The sequence below is a fragment of the Sinohyriopsis cumingii genome, chromosome 15 (genome assembly GCF_028554795.1).
Source record: "Sinohyriopsis cumingii isolate HCF-2022 chromosome 15, ASM2855479v2, whole genome shotgun sequence".
NCBI classification, from domain to species: Eukaryota; Metazoa; Mollusca; class Bivalvia; order Unionida; family Unionidae; genus Sinohyriopsis; species Sinohyriopsis cumingii.
The window spans coordinates 69,028,606-69,049,687 of record NC_142975.1 but is presented as its reverse complement, the minus strand read 5'-3'; the positions used below and the strand labels follow the sequence as shown (position 1 = coordinate 69,049,687).

General features: G+C 35.8%; 1 protein-coding gene across 1 annotated transcript; it reads left to right on the top strand.

Moving 5' to 3' along the window:
* The first annotated feature begins 14,000 nt into the window (after positions 1–14,000).
* On the top strand, positions 14,001–20,800 carry LOC149782022 (uncharacterized). Its single transcript, XM_089933428.1, has 4 exons — positions 14,001–14,242; positions 14,616–14,711; positions 18,361–18,448; positions 19,270–20,800. The coding sequence occupies exons 1-4, from the start codon at positions 14,195–14,197 to the stop codon at positions 20,355–20,357; spliced, it is 1,320 nt and encodes a 439-aa protein (XP_089789554.1). The 5' UTR covers positions 14,001–14,194; the 3' UTR covers positions 20,358–20,800.
* Positions 20,801–21,082: the final 282 nt, after the last annotated feature.

Genomic DNA, 21,082 nt, shown 5'->3' with positions numbered 1-21,082 from the left:
TATTCTCGTTATCATTCATGAATACCAAACTAATTCCAGATCAAAGTCGATGTGAGAACTGTGGCATTAATTTTGGTGTGTCTCAGTTAATCTTGTCAATAAGAGAACTTTTTTCACCTGTTCACACTTGTAACACTAAGCAAGCAATTTACAATGCATAATTTCCTTAGCAGGTTCAATTACCGTTTTTCATGCCGATACTGTGTTTTAAATGTTATTTAAAGCTTATTGCGTAAAGGTAACTTTTTACGCTCTATTTTAAGGATAAGAAATTCTTAGAGTATGTTTTGCTATCTGAAAGTTGCATCAGTATTCACAATATACCATTTTCGATTTCGACCCTCACTTTTTGCTGCTGAATGTGAGAAACACAATCCTTCATTATGCATCGGTGTTGAATAAGAAACTTCCACTCTCGGATTAAGAATTATCATCAGACGGGTGGCATTGTCCTATCCTACACCGATGCAGAAGGATTTTATTATTCCCCCATTACTGTGATTGAATAAGAAAGACTTGGTATCAGTGTTCACATCACGCTAGGCTATCATTTAAATAATCTCAACCACGCGACACATTTAAATACTCTCGAAAACATGACGTCCATGTATCAGAGTATATTTCGCCTTGTTGGCTCAAGTGCCATTCATTGAAAACTGGAGAGGGGCTGGTGACCGAATTTCCCATCTCACATCTGTCCGTGTTTGTTCGAGTCTTCGAGGCCAAAGTAGATAAGTGAGAAAGCTTGCCAGTAGTTTACCATGGGTCTGTGGTTCTTCCTGAGGCCTTTCCAGATTCTTCGCCCACCAACGTAATGCAGACAAGCAAAGTCCATAATGTGCTGAAAAGGGCGTTACATCCGACAAAAAGCAAATCATTTAGAACTGCAAGGTGCAATCATTACCTTTAAGACTGACCAACTCTGGCTTCAAATACAATCATAAAATTTAAATAACAATCGGAAGATAAACATATTTCTTCCATGCCTTTGTTACAGCAGCTATATAACCCTAAATTATAAACATAGCCTGGGAAGAAAGCCACATTTGCTGTATGGTGCAGAGGTATTCTTCACTATAAAATCAGATGACCTTTCGAAAATCCCTGAAGCAACAAAAAACCGTTCACAGATCTAATCGATTTGACATTTCATCACCTTCTGTTGAAGAGTGAACCGAAAGCGTTATTATTGTTTCTTCTTTGTTTTAAATTCTTAGTTATTGTTTCGTTTTACTAGTCTATTTTTACTTAAGTCATTCTAGAATATCTTCATTAAGGGTGAATACCCCTTTAACAAAACCTTCCTTTCATTCTTTCATCTTTTACACTCGCGTGCTTTTATCTATTTGCCATAAACTATTAGACCAAAGTTCCATCTGAATTGATTTTACTCTCGCTCAGCTGATAGAGTATGTTGAGAAGTCTACGTCTATGCATTGTTGTTTCGTCGAAACAGCCATGAAACGGCCAGCATGTAAAGCATTCGCCACGCAATGGGTATCAACAACCACCAAAGTCATAAATCTCTCACAAAACGTAACGATATTGCGAGACCAGCAACACGTGATTAAAGTAAATAATTGAAGCTTGGAAATCAATGTGATGATCTTAAGCGATAGCAATGCTCCTCGCGTAAGCAATTATGTCCCAGGTGTCACTTCCGTTTGGTCACTGTATGAAACGCTTGAACGGTTAACCATTTTGAGTGGGTGCAACGGTATCAATGAAAATCTTCCGCTCCACATGCAGATAAAGTCAGTGAGTGAACAGGAATAATCATGTGCTTGATAAAACACCAAGTATCAGTCAAATAAGTTCGTTATCACAGTATTCTCCTTTACATATTGTCCGTCTTGTTACTTTGAATTTTCAACGGTAAGATCTGATTTGACAGGTCAAACGTTGATATGATTTGGCACAAACTGGTGACTGAAGGAAAGAAATTGTACACTCTCTTAGGAGACTAACCGTATGTATCTCAAGTTTATTTGTATTTCTAAGCCACGCATGCACGCATGATTTTATAGTCACTCTTTTTTCTATGAAATTCTAACGTGAGCATTCTTTCTTTCTGTTCGCATTTTCTTCGTTTGTAATCAGTTCAAGTGCTATCGATTTAAGCTGATGAATGCAAACAATTGCAATGAATACTCTGATGCAATTTACTGTGAGAAATGCGAACAATATGATAATATTATGCCATATTATAATGTTATACCTAATGAAAATGTTATATCTAATGACAATTCTATACCTAATGCTAATTTTATACATAATTATAATGTTATACCTAATGATAATTTTATACCAAATGATGTTATACCTAACAATAATGTTATACCTAATGATAATATTATACCTAATGATAATGTTATACCTAATGATAATTTTGTACCTAATGATAATGGTATACCTAATGATAAGTTTATACCTAATGATGTTATACCTATCAATAATGTTATACCTAATGATAATAATATACTTAAATGATAATGTTGTGCATAATGATAACGTTATACAAAAATGATAATTTTATTCCTAATGGTAATGTTATACCTGATGATGATGTTATACACAATGATAAAAAGTTATAAATAATGAGTGTCATGTATAATGATAAAGTTATAATAATGATGCTATTATTCCTAATTATGATGTCATACATAATAAATTTGTTACCTCGTGATAATGTTATGCTGAATAATAATGTTATTCATAATGAGAGTTTCATACCTAATGATAATGTTATACCTAATGATCATACTATACTTAACTATATTACACACTGTCGTAATAGTATACCTAATGATAATCTCAAATAACTTTGTCAGTCTTTTTAATCAAATGTTATGTACAGAATAAGCTCATTCATGTAGATCCTTACAATTTCTCTCATTACAAGAAAAGCATCACCTGAATGTGAATAAACATTTCATTTTGTGCAGCTGTAGCACATACAACTAGACCAACGAATCTTTGCATTAAGATCATGCATAGCTGATGAATTTACTGATTCGCTATATTGCTGGAGTACTGATATTTTGACACACTGAAACTCCGTTATGTTACGATAGCCTAGAAGAAATATACTGTGCTACGCCATCTTTGTAGTGGTTCATTGTGACAAAGGAGCCCAACAACAGACTCAGACATAACATGGATGAAAATTTTCTATGTAAGACAACTTGCAGTAAACTTTATTTAATACACTTCGGAACGATATTTCTGGATTTTAGAACATAGTGTTAACTATAACTCTTAAATATTTTAATTTGTGTATCTGAGCAACTATACGTATATGTGTGGACGTAGGGCCTTTTATTGCAATAGTGTTGTTTTCGATAATCCCGGTAGACTTATGATTTTTGTGATATGTATTTTGACGAACAAAAGCTTGTGTCCATTGATTTTATAAATCTTTTCTTCGAAGCAAAGCATTTTCGAATCCATTTTTTTAACGTCAACAAACATTAAGGCGAACATTCGTGCCTCCACCCCGAATAATACAATTTTCTGCATCAATAGCTTCTCTGTTTAAAGTTCGAACACTTCATGGTGCTGCACCAGAGCTGATTCTTCTCTTGACATGTTTATATATAAATCTTGGTAAAAGTTAAGGTTATTTGGTTTGAGATTACAAGTTTTGCTGTTCTTAGCTTGCCACTGTAATCGGCGCACCGCTAACTTAATACTAGCAAAGGTCACGTGTTATAGCCTATTTATGCAGGGTAAGCTTATTTTATTGGAACACATAAAGGTAGCATTCTAATATCGCCCATTTGGGACACATAAAGGTAGCCTTCTAATATCGCCCATTTGGGACACATAAAGGTAGTCTTCTAATATCGCCCATTGGGACACATAAAGGTAGCCTTCTAATATCGCCCATTTGGGACACATAAAGGTAGTCTTCTAATATCGTCCATTTGGGACACATAAAGGTAGTCTTCTAATATCGCCCATTCGTATCCTTTCTGTTTAAAATGTCTCAGACTCAATAAATATGGGTTTTTAAAAAGTTTTTTGTCACTGAGGTACTCCAGCTATGTGTAGATGTTATAAAATAAAATTGCATCTGGATTTTCTTTTTTACTTTTGTGGGTTGGGTGTGAAGAAAGGGACCTAGATAAGGCTTGCAAATGAAACTTGTTGAATTGAACTGAATGAACTATTTACTAGTATATTCTCTGTTATATCTAATGATGGGGATGAACTTGTCTATGGAGCAAGCACAGCTGAATTTTATAATATACGACGGCCTGCTTTCACCTCGTGACATATTGATATATTCAACGTGTTTCATTAATGTTATGTCCCATAAATGAGTATTTCAAATATTGTTTGTCACGTATCGTCAAAGACTGCAGCAAGCTCTCATTTCATTGATTTTGCTGACTTGACAATATTATCCTAATGACTTCAAAAAATGTACTACACCACACACTCTAACATACATATTACACGACACAATTAGTCCAACATTCATACTACATCACCCGCATAGTCTTAGTCCTACATATATACTACACCACACGCTTAGCCTAATACGTACTATACCACACGCGTAGTCCAAGATACGTACTACACCACAGACTTAGTCCAATATACGTACTATACCACACGCGTAGTCCAAGATACGTACTACACCACAGACTTAGTCCAATATACGTACTATACCACACGCGTAGTCCAAGATACGTACTATACCACACGCGTAGTCCAAGATACGTACTACACCACAGACTTAGTCCAATATACGTACTATACCACACGCTTAGTCCAACATACGTACTACACCACAGACTTAGTCCAATATATGTACTATACCACACGCTTAGTCCAAAATACGTACTACATCACACGCTTAGTCTTAGTCCAACACATGTACTACAAAATACGCTTAGTCCAAAATATATACTACTCCATACTCTTTTTCCAACATACATTCTACTCCACATGCTTAGTCCAACATTCGTACTACACCACACGCTTAGTCCAGTATGTGTACTACACCACATACCTAGTCCAACATACATACTACACCACACACTTAGTCAAACATATGTAGAGCACCACATGTTCAGTCCAACATACATACCACACCGGACGCTCAGTTCAACATACATAATACACCACACGCTTTGTCCAAAATACGCACTACACCAAAAACTTCATCTAACATGCGTACTTTACAACACGCTCAGTCCAATATAGGTACTATACCAGACACTTAGTTCAACATACGTACCACATCACACGCTTAATCCAACGTAAGTACTACACCACTTGCTTCCTCCGACAAACGTACTCAGCCACACGCTTAGTCTATCATACATACTACACAACACACTTAGTCGAACATACTATACAACACCACACGCTTAGTCTAACATACATACAACACCACACTCTGAGTCCAACATACGTACAACACCACAGATCTAGTCCAACATACGTAGTACAACACAGATCTAGTCCAACACACATACCACACCACACACTTAGTCCAACATACATAATACACCACACGCTTTGTCCAACATACGTACTACACAAAACGATTACCCCAACATACGCACTAAACCACACTCTTAGTCCAACATGCACAATTCACCAAACGCTTAATCGAGCATACCTGTTACACCACATGCTTAGTACAACATAAGTACTACACCACACTCTTAGGCTAACATACATACTACACCACGCTCTTTGTCCAACATAGTACTACACCAGAAATCACATACTACACCACATGCTCAGCTTCACGTACATACTACACTACACTACATTAGTCCAACATATGTACTACACCACAGACTTAGTCCAATATACGTACTACATCACACTCTTAGTCCAAAATACGTACTACATCACACGCTCAGTCCAAAATACATACTACTCCATACGCTTTTTCCAACATACATACTATACCACACGCTTAGTCCAACATAAGTACTACACCACAGACTTAGTCCAATATACGTACTACATCACACGCTTAGTCCAAAATACATACATCACAATATTAGTCTTAGTCCAACACATGTACTACTCCATACACTTTTTCCAACATACATACTACTCCACACGCTTAGTCCAACATATGCACTACACCAGACGATAAGTCAAACATACATACGTCACCACACGCTTAGTCCAGCATATGTACTACTCCAAACGCTTAGTCCATTATATGCACTACACCACAATACAAACGCTTAGTCCAAAATACATACTATTCCACACGCTTATTCCAACATACGCAGTACTCCACATGCTTAGTCCAACAGTCTGTCTACACCACACGCTTCGTCCAGCACATGTACTACCCGACACGCTTAATCCAACCAACGTACTACATACACCACACGCTTAGTTCAACATGTCCAACATACGTACTATACCACACACTTATTCCAACATACTTGCTACACCAGACTTAGTCCAACATACGCTCTAAACCACACGTTTCATCCAACAAAAGTACTAGACCATACGCTTAGTTTAACATAGGTACTATACTACACAGTTAGTCCAACATACGTACTACACCACACGCTTAGTCCAACATAAGAACTACACCACTCGCTCCCACCATTAATACTGGCTGCCATGTATAGCCTATCGTGTGCTGAAAAATGGCGTTAAACCCCACAACAACAGCAACACTCATTCCAAAATTCGTACTGCACATCACACTCTTAGTCTAACATACCTACTACACCACACGCTTAGTCCAGCATATGTGCCACAACACACTCTTACTCCAACATATATACTACTTCACACGCTTAGTCCAACATACATATTACACCACAGTCGTAGTACAAAATACGTACTTCACCACACATCTAGTCCATCATAAGTAGTACGCCACACACTTAGTCCAACAGACTTACTACACCACTCGCTTAGTCCAGCATACATACCACACCACACACTTCGTGAATATGCGACAAATATTGAAGGTTATTTGGCATGCTTTTAGTTCGTGTAATTTGGATTAGTTGTACCTTCTAATGTTGTTTACTTTTTTCTGTTTTATCAATCTGTCTCTCCCTGATCGAGCAAACTTAACCCATTAGTAATAGATTTCTAAGAGAACTAATTTCCTATTTGTTAGAGAAAGTTTATCGTGGAGATGAACATGTATGTGGTTAGATCCATGACCAATTGAAAAATTAAAACTTTCCTTAAGACATTTTTCTTCTCCAAATATATCTTTAGATATTTTAAGGGCCAGTACTATGTTTTCGAAATCGTTTCGACGCTCCATTTGTCCTCGAAGTGACTTTACCAGGTGGCTTTGAGTAAACTGGAATAGCCGTTGGTATTGAAATTTGGACGGAAAGGGATTTTATGTTTGTTTGAACCATCACAAGCGTTATACATTACCTTGTTTAATATGTTACTCTACCAGAGAGACTTACCATTAATTTCGCAATTAATCTTTCATAAGGTACAAGGTAAAACCTGTAAAAATAACTTTTTTTTCTCAGTTATTATAACAGTGTGGCACAATATTTGTACAACTGAAATCCACTTTTCAGTTTTTACAACTTATGTCGATGTTTGAAATTAAAGGATCATAAAAGTTGAACCATGACAAAATCAGACCACCCATTCGACAAAAAAATTCACGCTTATACGTCTTGAGTTGTATGTGTTCATAAGTAGGTTAAGGTCTATTAACCCTAGAATTCAAATAAATGTTTTGAGAAAACAGCAAGACATGCAGGTGTATATATTTTAAGTAGGTGTTGACTGTTGCCAAAACAGTTTTAGATGGACGTATTCTATATGTTCTTTAAAAATTAAATGTGATAAGCACTGAACTGCATACAACGTTACGACTTATATCTTAATGTTGTTCTTCACACGTAGGCTTTTGTATCCATCAGAATGCCACTAGTACTGATGAATTAATCCATGTTACAGGTTTCCAGGGCATAATATCATTACAAAATAATATCTTTTGAGACGCACATGCTTAACATGGCATCTTCTGTTGGATAGACGATACTGTCTCCAGTGTCGATTTTCTAGTGGATATCAAATTTTTCTCACTTACTGAAGTCAGGGTGATTGAAACGTTCATGATAACACTGATATTAAAAAGACGAAAAATTATGGTCAAAAGTGAGATGCAAATTGACAAATTTCGTGGTTGTAAATTTTTTTATATGTGTGTTTATTAGCACGAGTGGAAAATAGAGCTTTGCTGGAGGCTTCGTCCTTTGTTGTAGCCATTTCCTTCATTAACTAAACACCCCCTTATCACTGTTGGCGTTCAGATCAATGCAAAGACACGTATGTAGCTGACACTTTGAAGTCATAACAGACGAAATAAGACTTCCATCTAAAGACACGTATGCAACAAACACTTAGAACTCATAACAGACAAAAAAAGACTTCCAAAGAAGGTATGAGAAGAAAATATGCAAGTCCGTTTCTCGACTTGTTCAAACGTTGTTGTAGAAAATTCGAGGGTAGGGAATAAATATAACAACATAAAGAAATTTTCTGAAAAGAAGTTATTTTGATATTTGGATGTTCATAACGGACTATCGATGTAAAGAGTTGTAATATGTTTTATGCAGTCACGTGAAACCTATATTTTATCGATTTTAGTAGAATCGTTTTATTACTGACAAAGTGGAAAAGGCAAATGATAAATTAAAATTGTACCAATCATGACGAAATTTATGACTTATCGCCTTTTTTACATAGGTCACAAAGCGAATGTGCTCAGTGCTTATTGAATTACCTACCGAAAAAAAACAACAAGGACGCACGATGATAAAAAGCAGGTGACCTTTGAAAGTCATCTAGGAATGGGTAACTGGATTTTATTTACATTACTAATTTAATCTTAGCAGGTGTAGAATCTAATTTTTGTGTCATAATTTTTATTACTATACATCAATATTCGGCAAAGAGGTATATGAAACAACACAATGAAGCCTCGCAATTCTCAACCCTTCATTTTCTAATTGATAATATATATCTGGTAATAAATGGCCGACAAATATCAAAAAAGTGTCTACAAAGTTTCCGTTGCTTACATTTAAATTGAATAGGTAATTATTATTTTGTAGGTGTGTATGGGTGGGGGTGGGGGTGTTCGATTTAAAGAGCAATGGTAATTGTGTGAAATACTGTACATCTACAGTAGAGTATTCGTTTAAAAATGACAGATACGGAAATTTGATAAATGTGATTGTCTTCAATTGGCTCCCAAGTTTGTCCCTTCCTGACTCATTACATCAAGTAACATTATGGGATATCTGCGTATGTGTCAATTCTAACATACTTTAGGCCTTAGCAGGCGCTTTGTTTTTCTGATTAACAATAACTGCATGTTGTAAAGCATTTCCAGTCATATTGTCCCACTCTCAGAAAAAAAAAATAGCTAATGCTAAATACAATTTCCCAGCAACCAAACAGACGGATTTAGATGATGCTAGCACTTGCCTCATAAGTATCTTTGTCGCACCAGATCGTTAAGTTGATTTGCGAGTTTCGCGGATTTGGTTTTCGGCGCATATCTCCTGTAGCGATTAAAGATTATGTTTCGAATGACAGATTTGTGACCTTGAAGGCTGTTGTCATCCATTGTTTCGTAGATACTTTCTTTGCTGGCATTTTCACTTTAGATCACGTGATAGGTTCATAACCGTTCATCTGAGAGCCGAAAATCAGATAGTGTTATATTGTAGTGGTTACAGGTAAACAGATACAAGTATGTGAATGTACATAAACAAAGAAAAATCATTTTGTGGCAGAAAACTTTTACAAAATACTTGATAATGCACATAACACACTTTGTAATAGCAATGTTACACCTGTAAGTTAGTATAATTGTACCTGTTATCTAGAGTCCAAGTCATTTGGCAGTTTTATGACTTCATGCAGGTAGAAAGAAATCCGAGAAATGAAGTTTCAAATGTAGATACTTCTGACATATTACGAATCGGGTATTCTTACGTTGATACATAGTTTCAAACGACAGGAGACCAATTGAAAGCTATAGTAATTTTAATTTGCTGTCTTAAAGCATTCAAAAACTCAGGACCGGACTTTGGCATAAGCTTAACAAGGTACAGCTTAGGGCCACAGAGTCTGAAGGGGCCTCTCAAAACTTAAAAACGTTTTGTACAGTCTTATTCTCTGTTAACACTTACCAAATAGAGCCTCTACAGCTTCCGAAAGCTTAGGGCCTCGCCATGTCTAAATCCGGCCCTTTTTTATTATGTAGGGTAATATTTGTATGAGAGGTGACTGAGAGAAACAAATGGCAGCTAAAGAGAACTATTAATTCCATGTAATGTTTCTTACTGGACTAATCCAGGATGAGGGAAGAATGGGCGGAATTAATCTCATCGTATTCTTTTTGTTTTATAAGATGATAAAGTTACACAGGCATTCAGAAATAACAGATTGGAAAAGAGATATGTTACCTATGTCAACACAGTGTCTATGTCTTTCAACGACCGTATAGAGAAATCATTGTAGGGTCCGTTTCAGTTGATCCTCTGAATTTCCTTAATACTGCATCTAAACCAGCTGCCATAAGATGAGTCTGGGCAGTCATGTCACCAAAGTAGACGAAAATTGAAGTCATATTCTCTTTAAAGACCCCAGAACAGACACACCAAAATTACTGACGGTAAGAAATCACGGAGAACTGAATTTACTTCTTTATCTGTGACCATGTGGCAAAACATTTCTTGATTTCTTGGCTGCTACAGTCACGATTTTAAAGACCCGACCAACAATCCTCGTTCTGTAGACACAGAAGGTCATACTCAAATCCATCAATTTATGTACCTACAAAAGAGTCAGTTATATGAAAATACGAAAACTGATATAGATGAAAACACATTAATTCTGGGAATTCTCGAGTTGAGTCTGAAATGAATTAACAGCTAGAATATAACTTCGGGACACAGTCCTTTATTCAGCAACCTACGGAGAGTAGAACGCGTGTAAGTACATATGATTGAATATTTTTAAATAAATTTTCATTTAATGCAATTTTAATGTCATAACTCAAACTTGTATCAATCGGATGGAATTTTCCAGGAATTGTCATACACTGCGATTTTGTTTTTCTTATAACGCAAATGTGTAACGTTTTTATTAAAGATTATGATTGCTAATTAACAGCCGTAATATCTTTTACATTGCACAAATATATTCCTCTTGTATTTTAAATTAGTGAGTTCAGTATAACTACTTCAAACGGATATTTCATGAAAGTATCAGTCACATGCACTTCAAATCGACCAAGAGTGGTGTATCTTTATTAAGACTCCACGAATCTAAAAGACGGTAATGAACCCTTTTTATTATCGTTATTTCCTTGCCATTCTACAATATTTACAACATTGATGGTTTCATGTCTATACTTATGATCCCATTTCTACACGATGGCCTTTTATAAAAAAATTTTTTTTTTTGCACTGTAATTAATTCCCCCGATCTTTGCGAAGTTGAAAGGGGATCGTCACTTTTATAAACTCCACGGTTTTTTGGCCATCAGCGGATCCGCATGGAACTAAAACCAGTCATTATAACTAAAGGGATGTTCAAACTGACATACTTAGGTATTGATTGGATATGTCATGATTCATGGTACGAATACGCATATACAAGTCGTTCTCACTTTCACTTTCAACGTCCTGTGTAATTCATTGGTATAGACTTAAGTACAAATGACAAATGTATACAACCCTAGTAGATTTACTGGAAGTGCTGGGATTTTTTGCTCACTTTTCTAGATTATGGCGTTCTATAAATTCTCCAAAAACATATAGCACTTTGGCAACATTTGTTATAAAAGCATTATATCTAACTGACATTTATTACAATAGATTTTTTTCCAAGACAGTGTGCAAAACGTTCATAAGCGTGAAGGATAATATAGCGTTTAAAATTGTACACGGACTTGTTAAACATAATGTTGTCTCTCTTTACTATATTGCACACGTGGCGTATCATGTAATGAAAACTCGGCTCTGACAGAAGTCGTGTAATGAAGCGACCTTTTATACCGTGTAGCGATGAAAGCCATTGTGGTATTCATTTCCCAGAGAGTCACCTTTCTCAAAATAGTTTACGCTTGTAATTATATTCGGGACCTTGAAGGAAGAATCTAAACTTTGCAACAGAGTTTATTTGTTTCCTTTGAACATGTCTTGACCAGACGTTCGGAAAGCCCTATCAATTTTATGATTTCAAATATTATATATATATATATATATATATATATATATATATATATATATATATATATATATATATATATATATATATATATCGATGTTATCTGAACAGTAATAAAGCAAAGATAACTAATATGACGATTATCATTCACCGAATAGGAATCTTAGAATGTGAAAAATCTATCTTATTAAAAGGCAATATTTTGAACTTTACTTATTCATTTTAGGATAATTCCAAAAGTTGCTATTTATCAAGCGTCTAATTGGTGCCTTTGCAAATTTAATTGCTTTTTAAATTTAGAAGCACAATGTGCTAAATGTAGTCTTGTTTATTAGGAAGCTTGCTCGTTGTCGTTAGAATTAAAATTTACTGTCCAAATGTAAATACATCGGTTAGATTTCAATGGTCCCAACGATGTTTGATATGAAAGCAAATGTCATTGTTTCGAAGGTTCATTGATTAGAACTCGCATAAGGTTCAGTTGTCCGTAGGTACCTTAGTCCGACAGTTCATTGGTCAGAAAAAAGAGTTCAATTTTCCTAAATTTCAGTGGTCCGAGGATGCGCTAGGCCGAAGGTATTCTGGCCCAAAAAAGAGTTGGACAGTCGGAAGGTGACTTAGCAAGTGACATTTGAGGGTAAATATGTACTCTAGGCCTAATGTTTACCGTATCAATGTGGCATCACATAACATTAATCATTCTGTTTTGAAAAATGATTTTGTCGGTATAAAATGTTCTGTTTTTTCGGATGGAAGCTTTTTCTTTTATTTATAGTTTGTAAAAAAAAAATCAATCTACAATCAACTTTTGCTAGTTCAACTTTGCTTGGGACCATATTTTATGCACAACAAATGAAAGGTGCACCGTCTGTCAGAATGAACGAAATTATTCGTTCTTCTTTCTATCTAAATAATTTCCACTAAAATAAAAACTATGTGATAAAAAGCTGGACATTATTCAACTCGTTTCATAAATTCAATATTAAATTGTTGCCCATTTGAGATCCTCTGTTTATTGCAAATCACGTGGCGTAGCATCTAATGAAAACTCGACACTGATATGAATCGTGTAATGAAACAAACATTAATAATGTATAGCGATGAAAACCATCGTAGTATCTGAAATAAACAGAGATAAAGAAAAGACAGCTGGATACCACCGATCAGACTTGCAGTATCACCGATATTCACGTATTTTACGGTCATTGGACGGACTGCCGTTAACATCAGCAAGCGTATAGGAGAAAAACACTGCAGGCCCAAGTATTAAAACAACAAACCGTATATGATATTTATATTTGCATTCAATTTCAAATGTGAATATAATAGGGTATATTATATCTTCTGCAACGTCACTCATTACAATACACCTGTATTTATTTCATAATTAAAACTGCTGAGCCGTTTAACGGATGAGCAGTATATATCTTATGTCACTGATGTATTGTTTATAATCGAAAACAAATTCTTGTTTCTGCTTTCCCACGCTCCCCCTATGACCTCTGCTCTAATACATTTTAGTTATGAGTTATCTGAAAAATTTCTGAACAGGTAAATATATCGGTACAGGTATTACCTAGTCCAAAAGAGGCGGAGTTTTCCCACGTTCTTGAGCTATTCATGGCACGTGTGGCTCATTAGCATAACAACATACGTAATGCCACGAGCGGGGCATTAATGCTCAACACAACTTTCATTGGATTATTATATATAAAGAAAGTTTACTCAGCCAATGAAAGAACATCAAGTACCATCAATCTCATAATGCAATGTAAGAGTGACAAGCCGCAACATGTTCTAGCGAAATGGATAACGTCCTGCGCTAGATAATATAACGTGTCACCAAATACCATAGCTTACCTATAGAGGCAGCTCACGCGTATTTTAGAGCAATACACAGGTTGTGAAGTGTGGCAGTCTCGTACCATATTCTTGAAGAGATTCCTCAACAGCTGGAGCTATTATGCATTCTGACAAGGTTTCAACGACCGGCAGTGATGGGAGTCGAAAGGTATGTGTCAAGTTGTTTAATTCATGTGATTTTATTTCTAATGGAATGTTTTACCATCCATATCGACACATATTTGGATTTAACTATGTCACAAAATAATAGTTCCAACAATACTGTTTCAGTCTTTCAAGATACAATAATGCCTCTGAAACGAATTTTGTAACATTGTAATCTAATAATTTAGAATTTGTTCCATAAGAAAATTTTCCCTAATTCTGTTTCGCCGCTTGTTCCCAGTTTTGTGATATTTACGAGGCTATTGTGTTTGTTCATATACGTTCGAAAATTATGTGTAGCTTTAGAAACCACAGTTGAAAACTTGACTGAACTTAACCTAGTATTTATTCTCTCTTGTTGTGTGTGTAAATTTCAGAGCTCAAAGCCTGTTATGGAGAAACGGAGGCGAGCAAGAATTAATTCCAGTCTGGCGGAGCTCAAGTCTATGTTAATGGATGTCATGAAGGCTGAGGTAGAGTCCTTGAAATATAACATATAATCAACAGAATGCGTTTAAACTATTTTTCATTTCAATATGTATGTATGTATGTATGTATGTATGTATGTGGGGGGGGGGGCATAGGCATTTAATGGCCTCGTTCATTATTCAGTGTTTAAAATCGTAAATTTGATCCATCTGAATGAACCCTGCCCACTGCATAAATGTGTGTGTGTGTGTGTGTCTTTTTACAGATCTTCATCATATCAATGAGTAATCATTCTTACAAGAAATTTATTTTGAAGAATTAATTTATTAATCTCTTCCAATCAACGAATATAATATTGATATATTGAAATCAGATTATGTCAGGTCGAGAGCTTGGTCTTATATTTCCTCAACATCACGTACGCTTGATAGGTAGATTTCGTGCGCATGCCCATGTGGAGCTGAACATGATTCGGCATTCCGTCGCAGAATTGGTAAATTGAGATAATGGCATCCCGTGAGTGTCAAATTTGTCCAATTAGGAATAGTCAAACACAATTTTCAAAAACAAAGTACCTCGTAGTCAAGAAAAAAAAAACAAAAAAAGGAAAAAAACAGCAACAACATGCAAATCAAAGAGTGCAATCAGCGATGGCACCGATATCGACAGGTAGACGCGACGGCACGTTAACAAGTTGAGTGATTTCAAGTAACTGTTGGTCACGCATGCGTATCACAATATGCACAATCCAGCGAAATGATCATAGTGACGTGTACTACAGGGAACAGCCCAGCGATAATTAACTCGTTGGCAAAATAAATTGTAGAATATGTTCTCTTGCTGCCCAAGGGCAGCTATCAGATAATGTTTTCAACCTAAGACATGATGTACATAATCAAAGAAAACGTAATATATACCTAGTCAAAACAAAAGCAAGCGTCTGAACAAAGTGAATGCTTTCAATACGGGGAAATCTCTATATCAGAGAGTATAATCAATAGTATATAGGTAGAGATAGATGGAAATATAATGTTGGGTGAACAAATGACTCAGATAAGATAGTAATTGTAATGTGAGAACATCCCCTTTCCTTTACCATGGCTAGTTATTCAATTATATGATCCAGAGTTACGCTAAATCCCGGTTGTGGCACTATATGACCCAACAATATAAATTTAAGTATAACTTTTTCCTTCCTTGAGTGTTCCACTTTCAGGTCGTGGGATGAAGACCTGTTCAATCTCTTTCATGATCTTTTAAACCTTAATTTAGACATCTACCTTGCGTTTTAAAATGTCTCTAAACCAGTTTTTGATTCAACTACGAGAACTAACGTGGGTGCCAAATGAAATTTTCTAAAGTTTGTAAACCAGACGCAACGAATACCGGATAATTGCCAGTTATTATAATTCATGATTACAAGGGGGTTGGGTGCTGGATTTATGCAACATGGAAACCAAACATATAAATTTTAGAAGACATAATTATACATTCTGTTACGATAAGAGGTAAGGGTATATATATGTATAGATAAATGATTTATTTATGACTCCGTCACAATATAACAGGGAAAATTAATAGAACTATGTATCGTCTTCATATTCAGTCGTTGATAAAGATAACAGGACAAATGCGCGATATTTCCAAATTAAATACTTCAAGGAGTTACGCTAAGTCCATTTATGGCATTGAATAATCAAATTCCATCCACGTTGCAATATATTTTCTCCTTCCTTCTTTCTTTCTTTCTTTATACGACGTGTGGAAACATTGTCATTCTCATCCATTGACATTGATTTAGAGGTCTAACTTCAGTTTCAGAATGGCACTAAAATACTTTATGATGCATTTACGAGAACATTGACAAATAGTCTAATTTATAAACTAAACGCAGAGAATATATACCGGTACTTAGAGAAAACAGTTATGTATCTGTTATAATAAATGTTATGCTCAGAAGTTGGTTATGTTAACCAAAATTTAGATAACTTCAAACTGTAAGGTATATACTTTCTTTAAAATACAGATTGTTTTTCGTCCTTTGAGTTAGAGGACGATCATGACATCTCTAGCTGGCTTGGATTCTGTGAATATGTGAGTTTTTTATCAGGCCAGTTTGTGCTCTGAACTGTCTGTGGCACACTTGACAGATGTCATCAGGGTTTGCTTGATCAATAGAGGACGCGCTGCAGTTCTGAAATTATGATGATCGTGCATGTGCACGTCCTCTGCAGTTTTTCTCTTTTCAAAGTCTGTTGCTTCAGCATGGATGAGACTGGGTCAGGCGGAGCGATCCTGTGCCGATATCTTCCCAAGAGTCGGGGTCACTGTTTTAAGTGTTTCAAAGATGACTTAGGGAAATCTTTGATGCGATAGTTCTTTCCACCCGGAGAACTCTTTTCTCCTTCAATTCGTTGCAGAAGACCTTATTTATTAGCTGCTTTTCTGATACACTGGTAACGTGGCCTGCCCATCTTAACAAAGATTTCATCAGCACACTGTGGATGCTTGGAATGCCTGCCCGTGTGAGAACCTCAGTGTCTAAGTCCCTATCTTGCCACCTTATCCATATCAGTTTCCTCAGGAATCGTTGTGAAAATGATTCAGCTACTTGGCATGTCGTTTGTTGCATGTCAGACTTAGATTTGGTATTCAGGGAACAGTGGTCAGACAATAGGAGATCACGAACAGTAATTTCGTCTTCGTCTTCGCCTGCAGTCTCCTCAGACTGAAGAGCGTGCCGTCGTTCGGTATCTGATGTCGATCCCAGTGTCATAGTCACTGAAGGCATCAGGAAGAAGAGTGAAGAACTATAACGTTCCAAATTCAGAAAGAAAGATAAACTCACGGTGTTCCAATAACTCTTACCTAAATCGCTTTCAACGACACGCACATCAATTCAAGAATAGACGTTGCATAAAAAAATTTTTTTGAAGAAAATATCTCTAGGGTCGAATGAACTATTAATAAGTAAGGTTGAAACATCGGGTACATCTTCACTTCGTGCTTTTATATACACATTAAATATTGAGTAGTTGAACATTTCTGTTTTGATGGTTGCTTGGTCTTAAATGATGGAATGTTGTATTGGATAAACGATATTATGTTTGTTTTCTGTTTATTATCAAGGTCAGTAACAATATACCAATATACGTTTGTACCTGTTCATTTACGCCAGAGTTCATTAGCACTGGATTTTAAAGCTATTCCCAAACATGATTTGATTGCTTTTCAGAAGCAGGTAATACCTATTGACAGAAAGAATTAAATTGCCAAAGTACAACACGAAGACCGAAAGATAATTTGCCGTAGCGTGTTTGCGGTATATTTATATCAAAATTCATGGACATAACATACTGTCTTCATATTGAATTTAGAAAGAAAATAATGCATTTCTTGGGTGTTTTTTTCCATAAACTTCTACGCGTTTCTTTCGCAGGAAGTAGATTGTCTTAACAATTTATGACACTTTTGTGGCACCTAATTTTATTATGCATATACGATTAAAATGCTTATAACTAGTCACATTAATATGGTATGTAATTCGTCTTTCCTCAGGAGATCGGCAACGTGGAGCCAACTTTGCTACTTTCCCACGCTTTCTTGTGTACCTACTGAGTCAATCTCGTACGTCTGACTACTCTATCTTATCTAAATCTGTACTGTTATCTATCTTATGGTTTTACGTTGCAGGGAGCGTGTCACAATAAAATGGAGAAGGCGGACATACTTGAAATGACAGTGAGGCACCTTCGGCATCTTCAAAGGCAGCAATACACAGGTATTTGACCCAGGTGTATTATACGCTGTATAAACAACCTAAAAGACGTTGCACTCATCCGTGGATAACTTAATGTTTTCCACTGTTGGATTAATATCGATCGTATTCAGCTATTATTAACAGAATATAATTCAACATTTCTGAAACATTGAAAAAGTGGCATCCCTTAATCTTTCTCTCGACTAAAAAAACAACTAGATTTTTTATGGTTTAAAAAGATTATAATCTTTGGGATAATGTAAGGACAAGAAAATCATGTTTCAGTTATTAATGTTTGTGTAACTCCTGTACGTAATATTGTCAAAACAAGAGACATTGTATTTAATGAAACAGTAAACGCTATTATCAGATATAGGAAAGCAACACAATGAAAATCTCGTTATATTGTTTGTGGCTTTGAAGCAAACGATAGTGAAAAATACAATCCAACGGGCAACAGAAACTAACTGCAAGAAAAGTCCACCTCTGTAGCAAGAATAACTTTTAAAAAAAACAATAAATAAATAAATAAATAAATAAATATGGCTTAAGAAAGCTTGACGGCACAAAGATCACTGATGTCTTGTAGCATTCCTTGTACATGACCCGTATACCAATGGTTTTCAACCGATAGTGATATTATTCATCAAACATGAATGACGAATGTTGTATCTTCTTGTATTATTTTATCTACTGAATATGTACAATTCAGATCGTAAGGACCATTGAACCAAATAAGGAAAACTTAGATGCTATATGATACCTTGCTTTTCCAAAAATAGATTCACATTTAAAATGTAAGTTGAAAAAATATATAAATTTGTAATATTCTTCTTTTCCAGACACAATACCATCAAGTACCAGTAGCAAGTACAGAATGGGATTTACCGAATGCGCCAATGAGATAAGGCGTTTGTTGGAATCAATCGAAACAGTTGATATTGAGGCTAAGACACGCGTCATACAACATCTCTCGAATTATGTTTGCAAAATAGTCCCACCTGATGATTCTGGAAGTCACTCATCAAGTCTTTCTTCTGCAAAAGTGTCCAATTTTGTTGAAATTCGGCCATCAAAAGTATTAACTTCACCACCAAACTCGTCCACCCCCGATGTCTCGACCTCTCAGGCCACCTACTCCAGCCCAAAACCCATAAAGATCGCGACTTCAGCAGCTGTAAACCAAATCGGTAACGACACCACCACAACATCCTGTAAGGATAATGGTATTCCAATTCAGTTCACCAAAGAATTAATGGAGGTAAATAACAATTCACCAAACATGGTAACCACGGCAAAAATGCCTAGTCAACCTATAATTGTACAGATGCCACATAACTCAGCACTTAATTTTGAATCCTGTGCGTCGGCTGTAGAGAACACGTCCTCTTCGTCTTCTGTGTTTAGTGCTGCTACGTCTTTTGTGAGTGGAAATATGCCCAGTGCTTTGCAACTACTTCCAACTAGACTAGCGTCTGGAAATTTTGCTTTTATTCTTCCGACAAGTGTAGTTACCGCTGGACAGTTACAGGGGTATGTGCTACCTGTTTACACACAGTCAGCAGGTCTATCCCCAGTATCATTCATAACTCAAGAAAAATGTAGCGCAGGAGAAAACGTGCAGGGAACATGTCATTCATCAGGGGTACCCTTAATTTTGGAACAGAAGTCTCCCGAAAAGCATGTCAATCCAATTCATAATGTTTCAGCTTTGGGATCTACCAATGTCTTAGTATTTCCGCTCACAAAAAATTCAACTGCGCAATCAATTCCAATAAACCTGGAAAATAATCTGCCTAGGACGCAAAGCCAGACGATAGTTCCATCTCTTTCGAGTTTTCCTCAGTCTTTTCTACACTTTCCGTCTTTCCCTTCCGCATACGAACAACAACAGCAGCAATCGACACAAAATATGTGGCGGCCGTGGTGACTGTTGCTTCACAAAATTAATAAGGGTTTCGTGCCATGCTTCTAACATAACTGTGATAATACATTCTATTTTGCAGATAGGTGCCTACTATTTGAGAATTACATTATTCAATCGATTTATGATTTCTAATTTATGGAAGGTTCCAAAATTTGTTTTGCTCTATGATGGATATAATATTTATAAATTGATTTATGATTATTGTAAATAATTGTAATGCCTTTTGCATAATTTGTCTTTTTAAAGTGTTTTTTTTTCTTCATAAAGTATATATTTCTCTGAAAGCAATATTATCGGTGACTAATTGAGGTTGTATTAGTGTTTTTTGGTGATTTAAGCTGTATACAATGTAAACATGAAGTTATGGAACTTGCCTTGTTTTGTTTTGTATTTTTTTTAAATGGGGCAGGTTTGTTTACTTCAGAATAAATAAACAAATAACTTGGCTTAGTATTTGATCTTTTAATTAATCTATGGAAGTGTTGGAAAAAAAGCAAGCAATTGTTACTAAGATAGAAAAAAATTCACCATAAAGTCTACGTCTAAGTTACAAATAAATTTCAAGAAGGAAACATTTACAACGGTACTAACACAAATTAGCAGGATGATTCGCTGATCTCATTTATTTACCGATAAGAAAGAGGACAAATTCGCAATACTGTTCATTTCTCAATTTCGCGCTTTATGTGATAAAATGCAGTTTGACTTATCGTGCATATGTTTTGTTA

Excerpts from the sequence above, each read along its gene's own strand:
- LOC149782022 (XM_089933428.1), top strand. The coding sequence starts at position 14,195 with ATGCATTCTGACAAGGTTTCAACGACCGGCAGTGATGGGAGTCGAAAG. Across the intron at positions 14,243-14,615 it reads GCAGTGATGGGAGTCGAAAG|AGCTCAAAGCCTGTTATGGA; the intron begins GTATGTGTCAAG and ends TGTAAATTTCAG. Across the intron at positions 14,712-18,360 it reads TGGATGTCATGAAGGCTGAG|GGAGCGTGTCACAATAAAAT; the intron begins GTAGAGTCCTTG and ends TTTACGTTGCAG.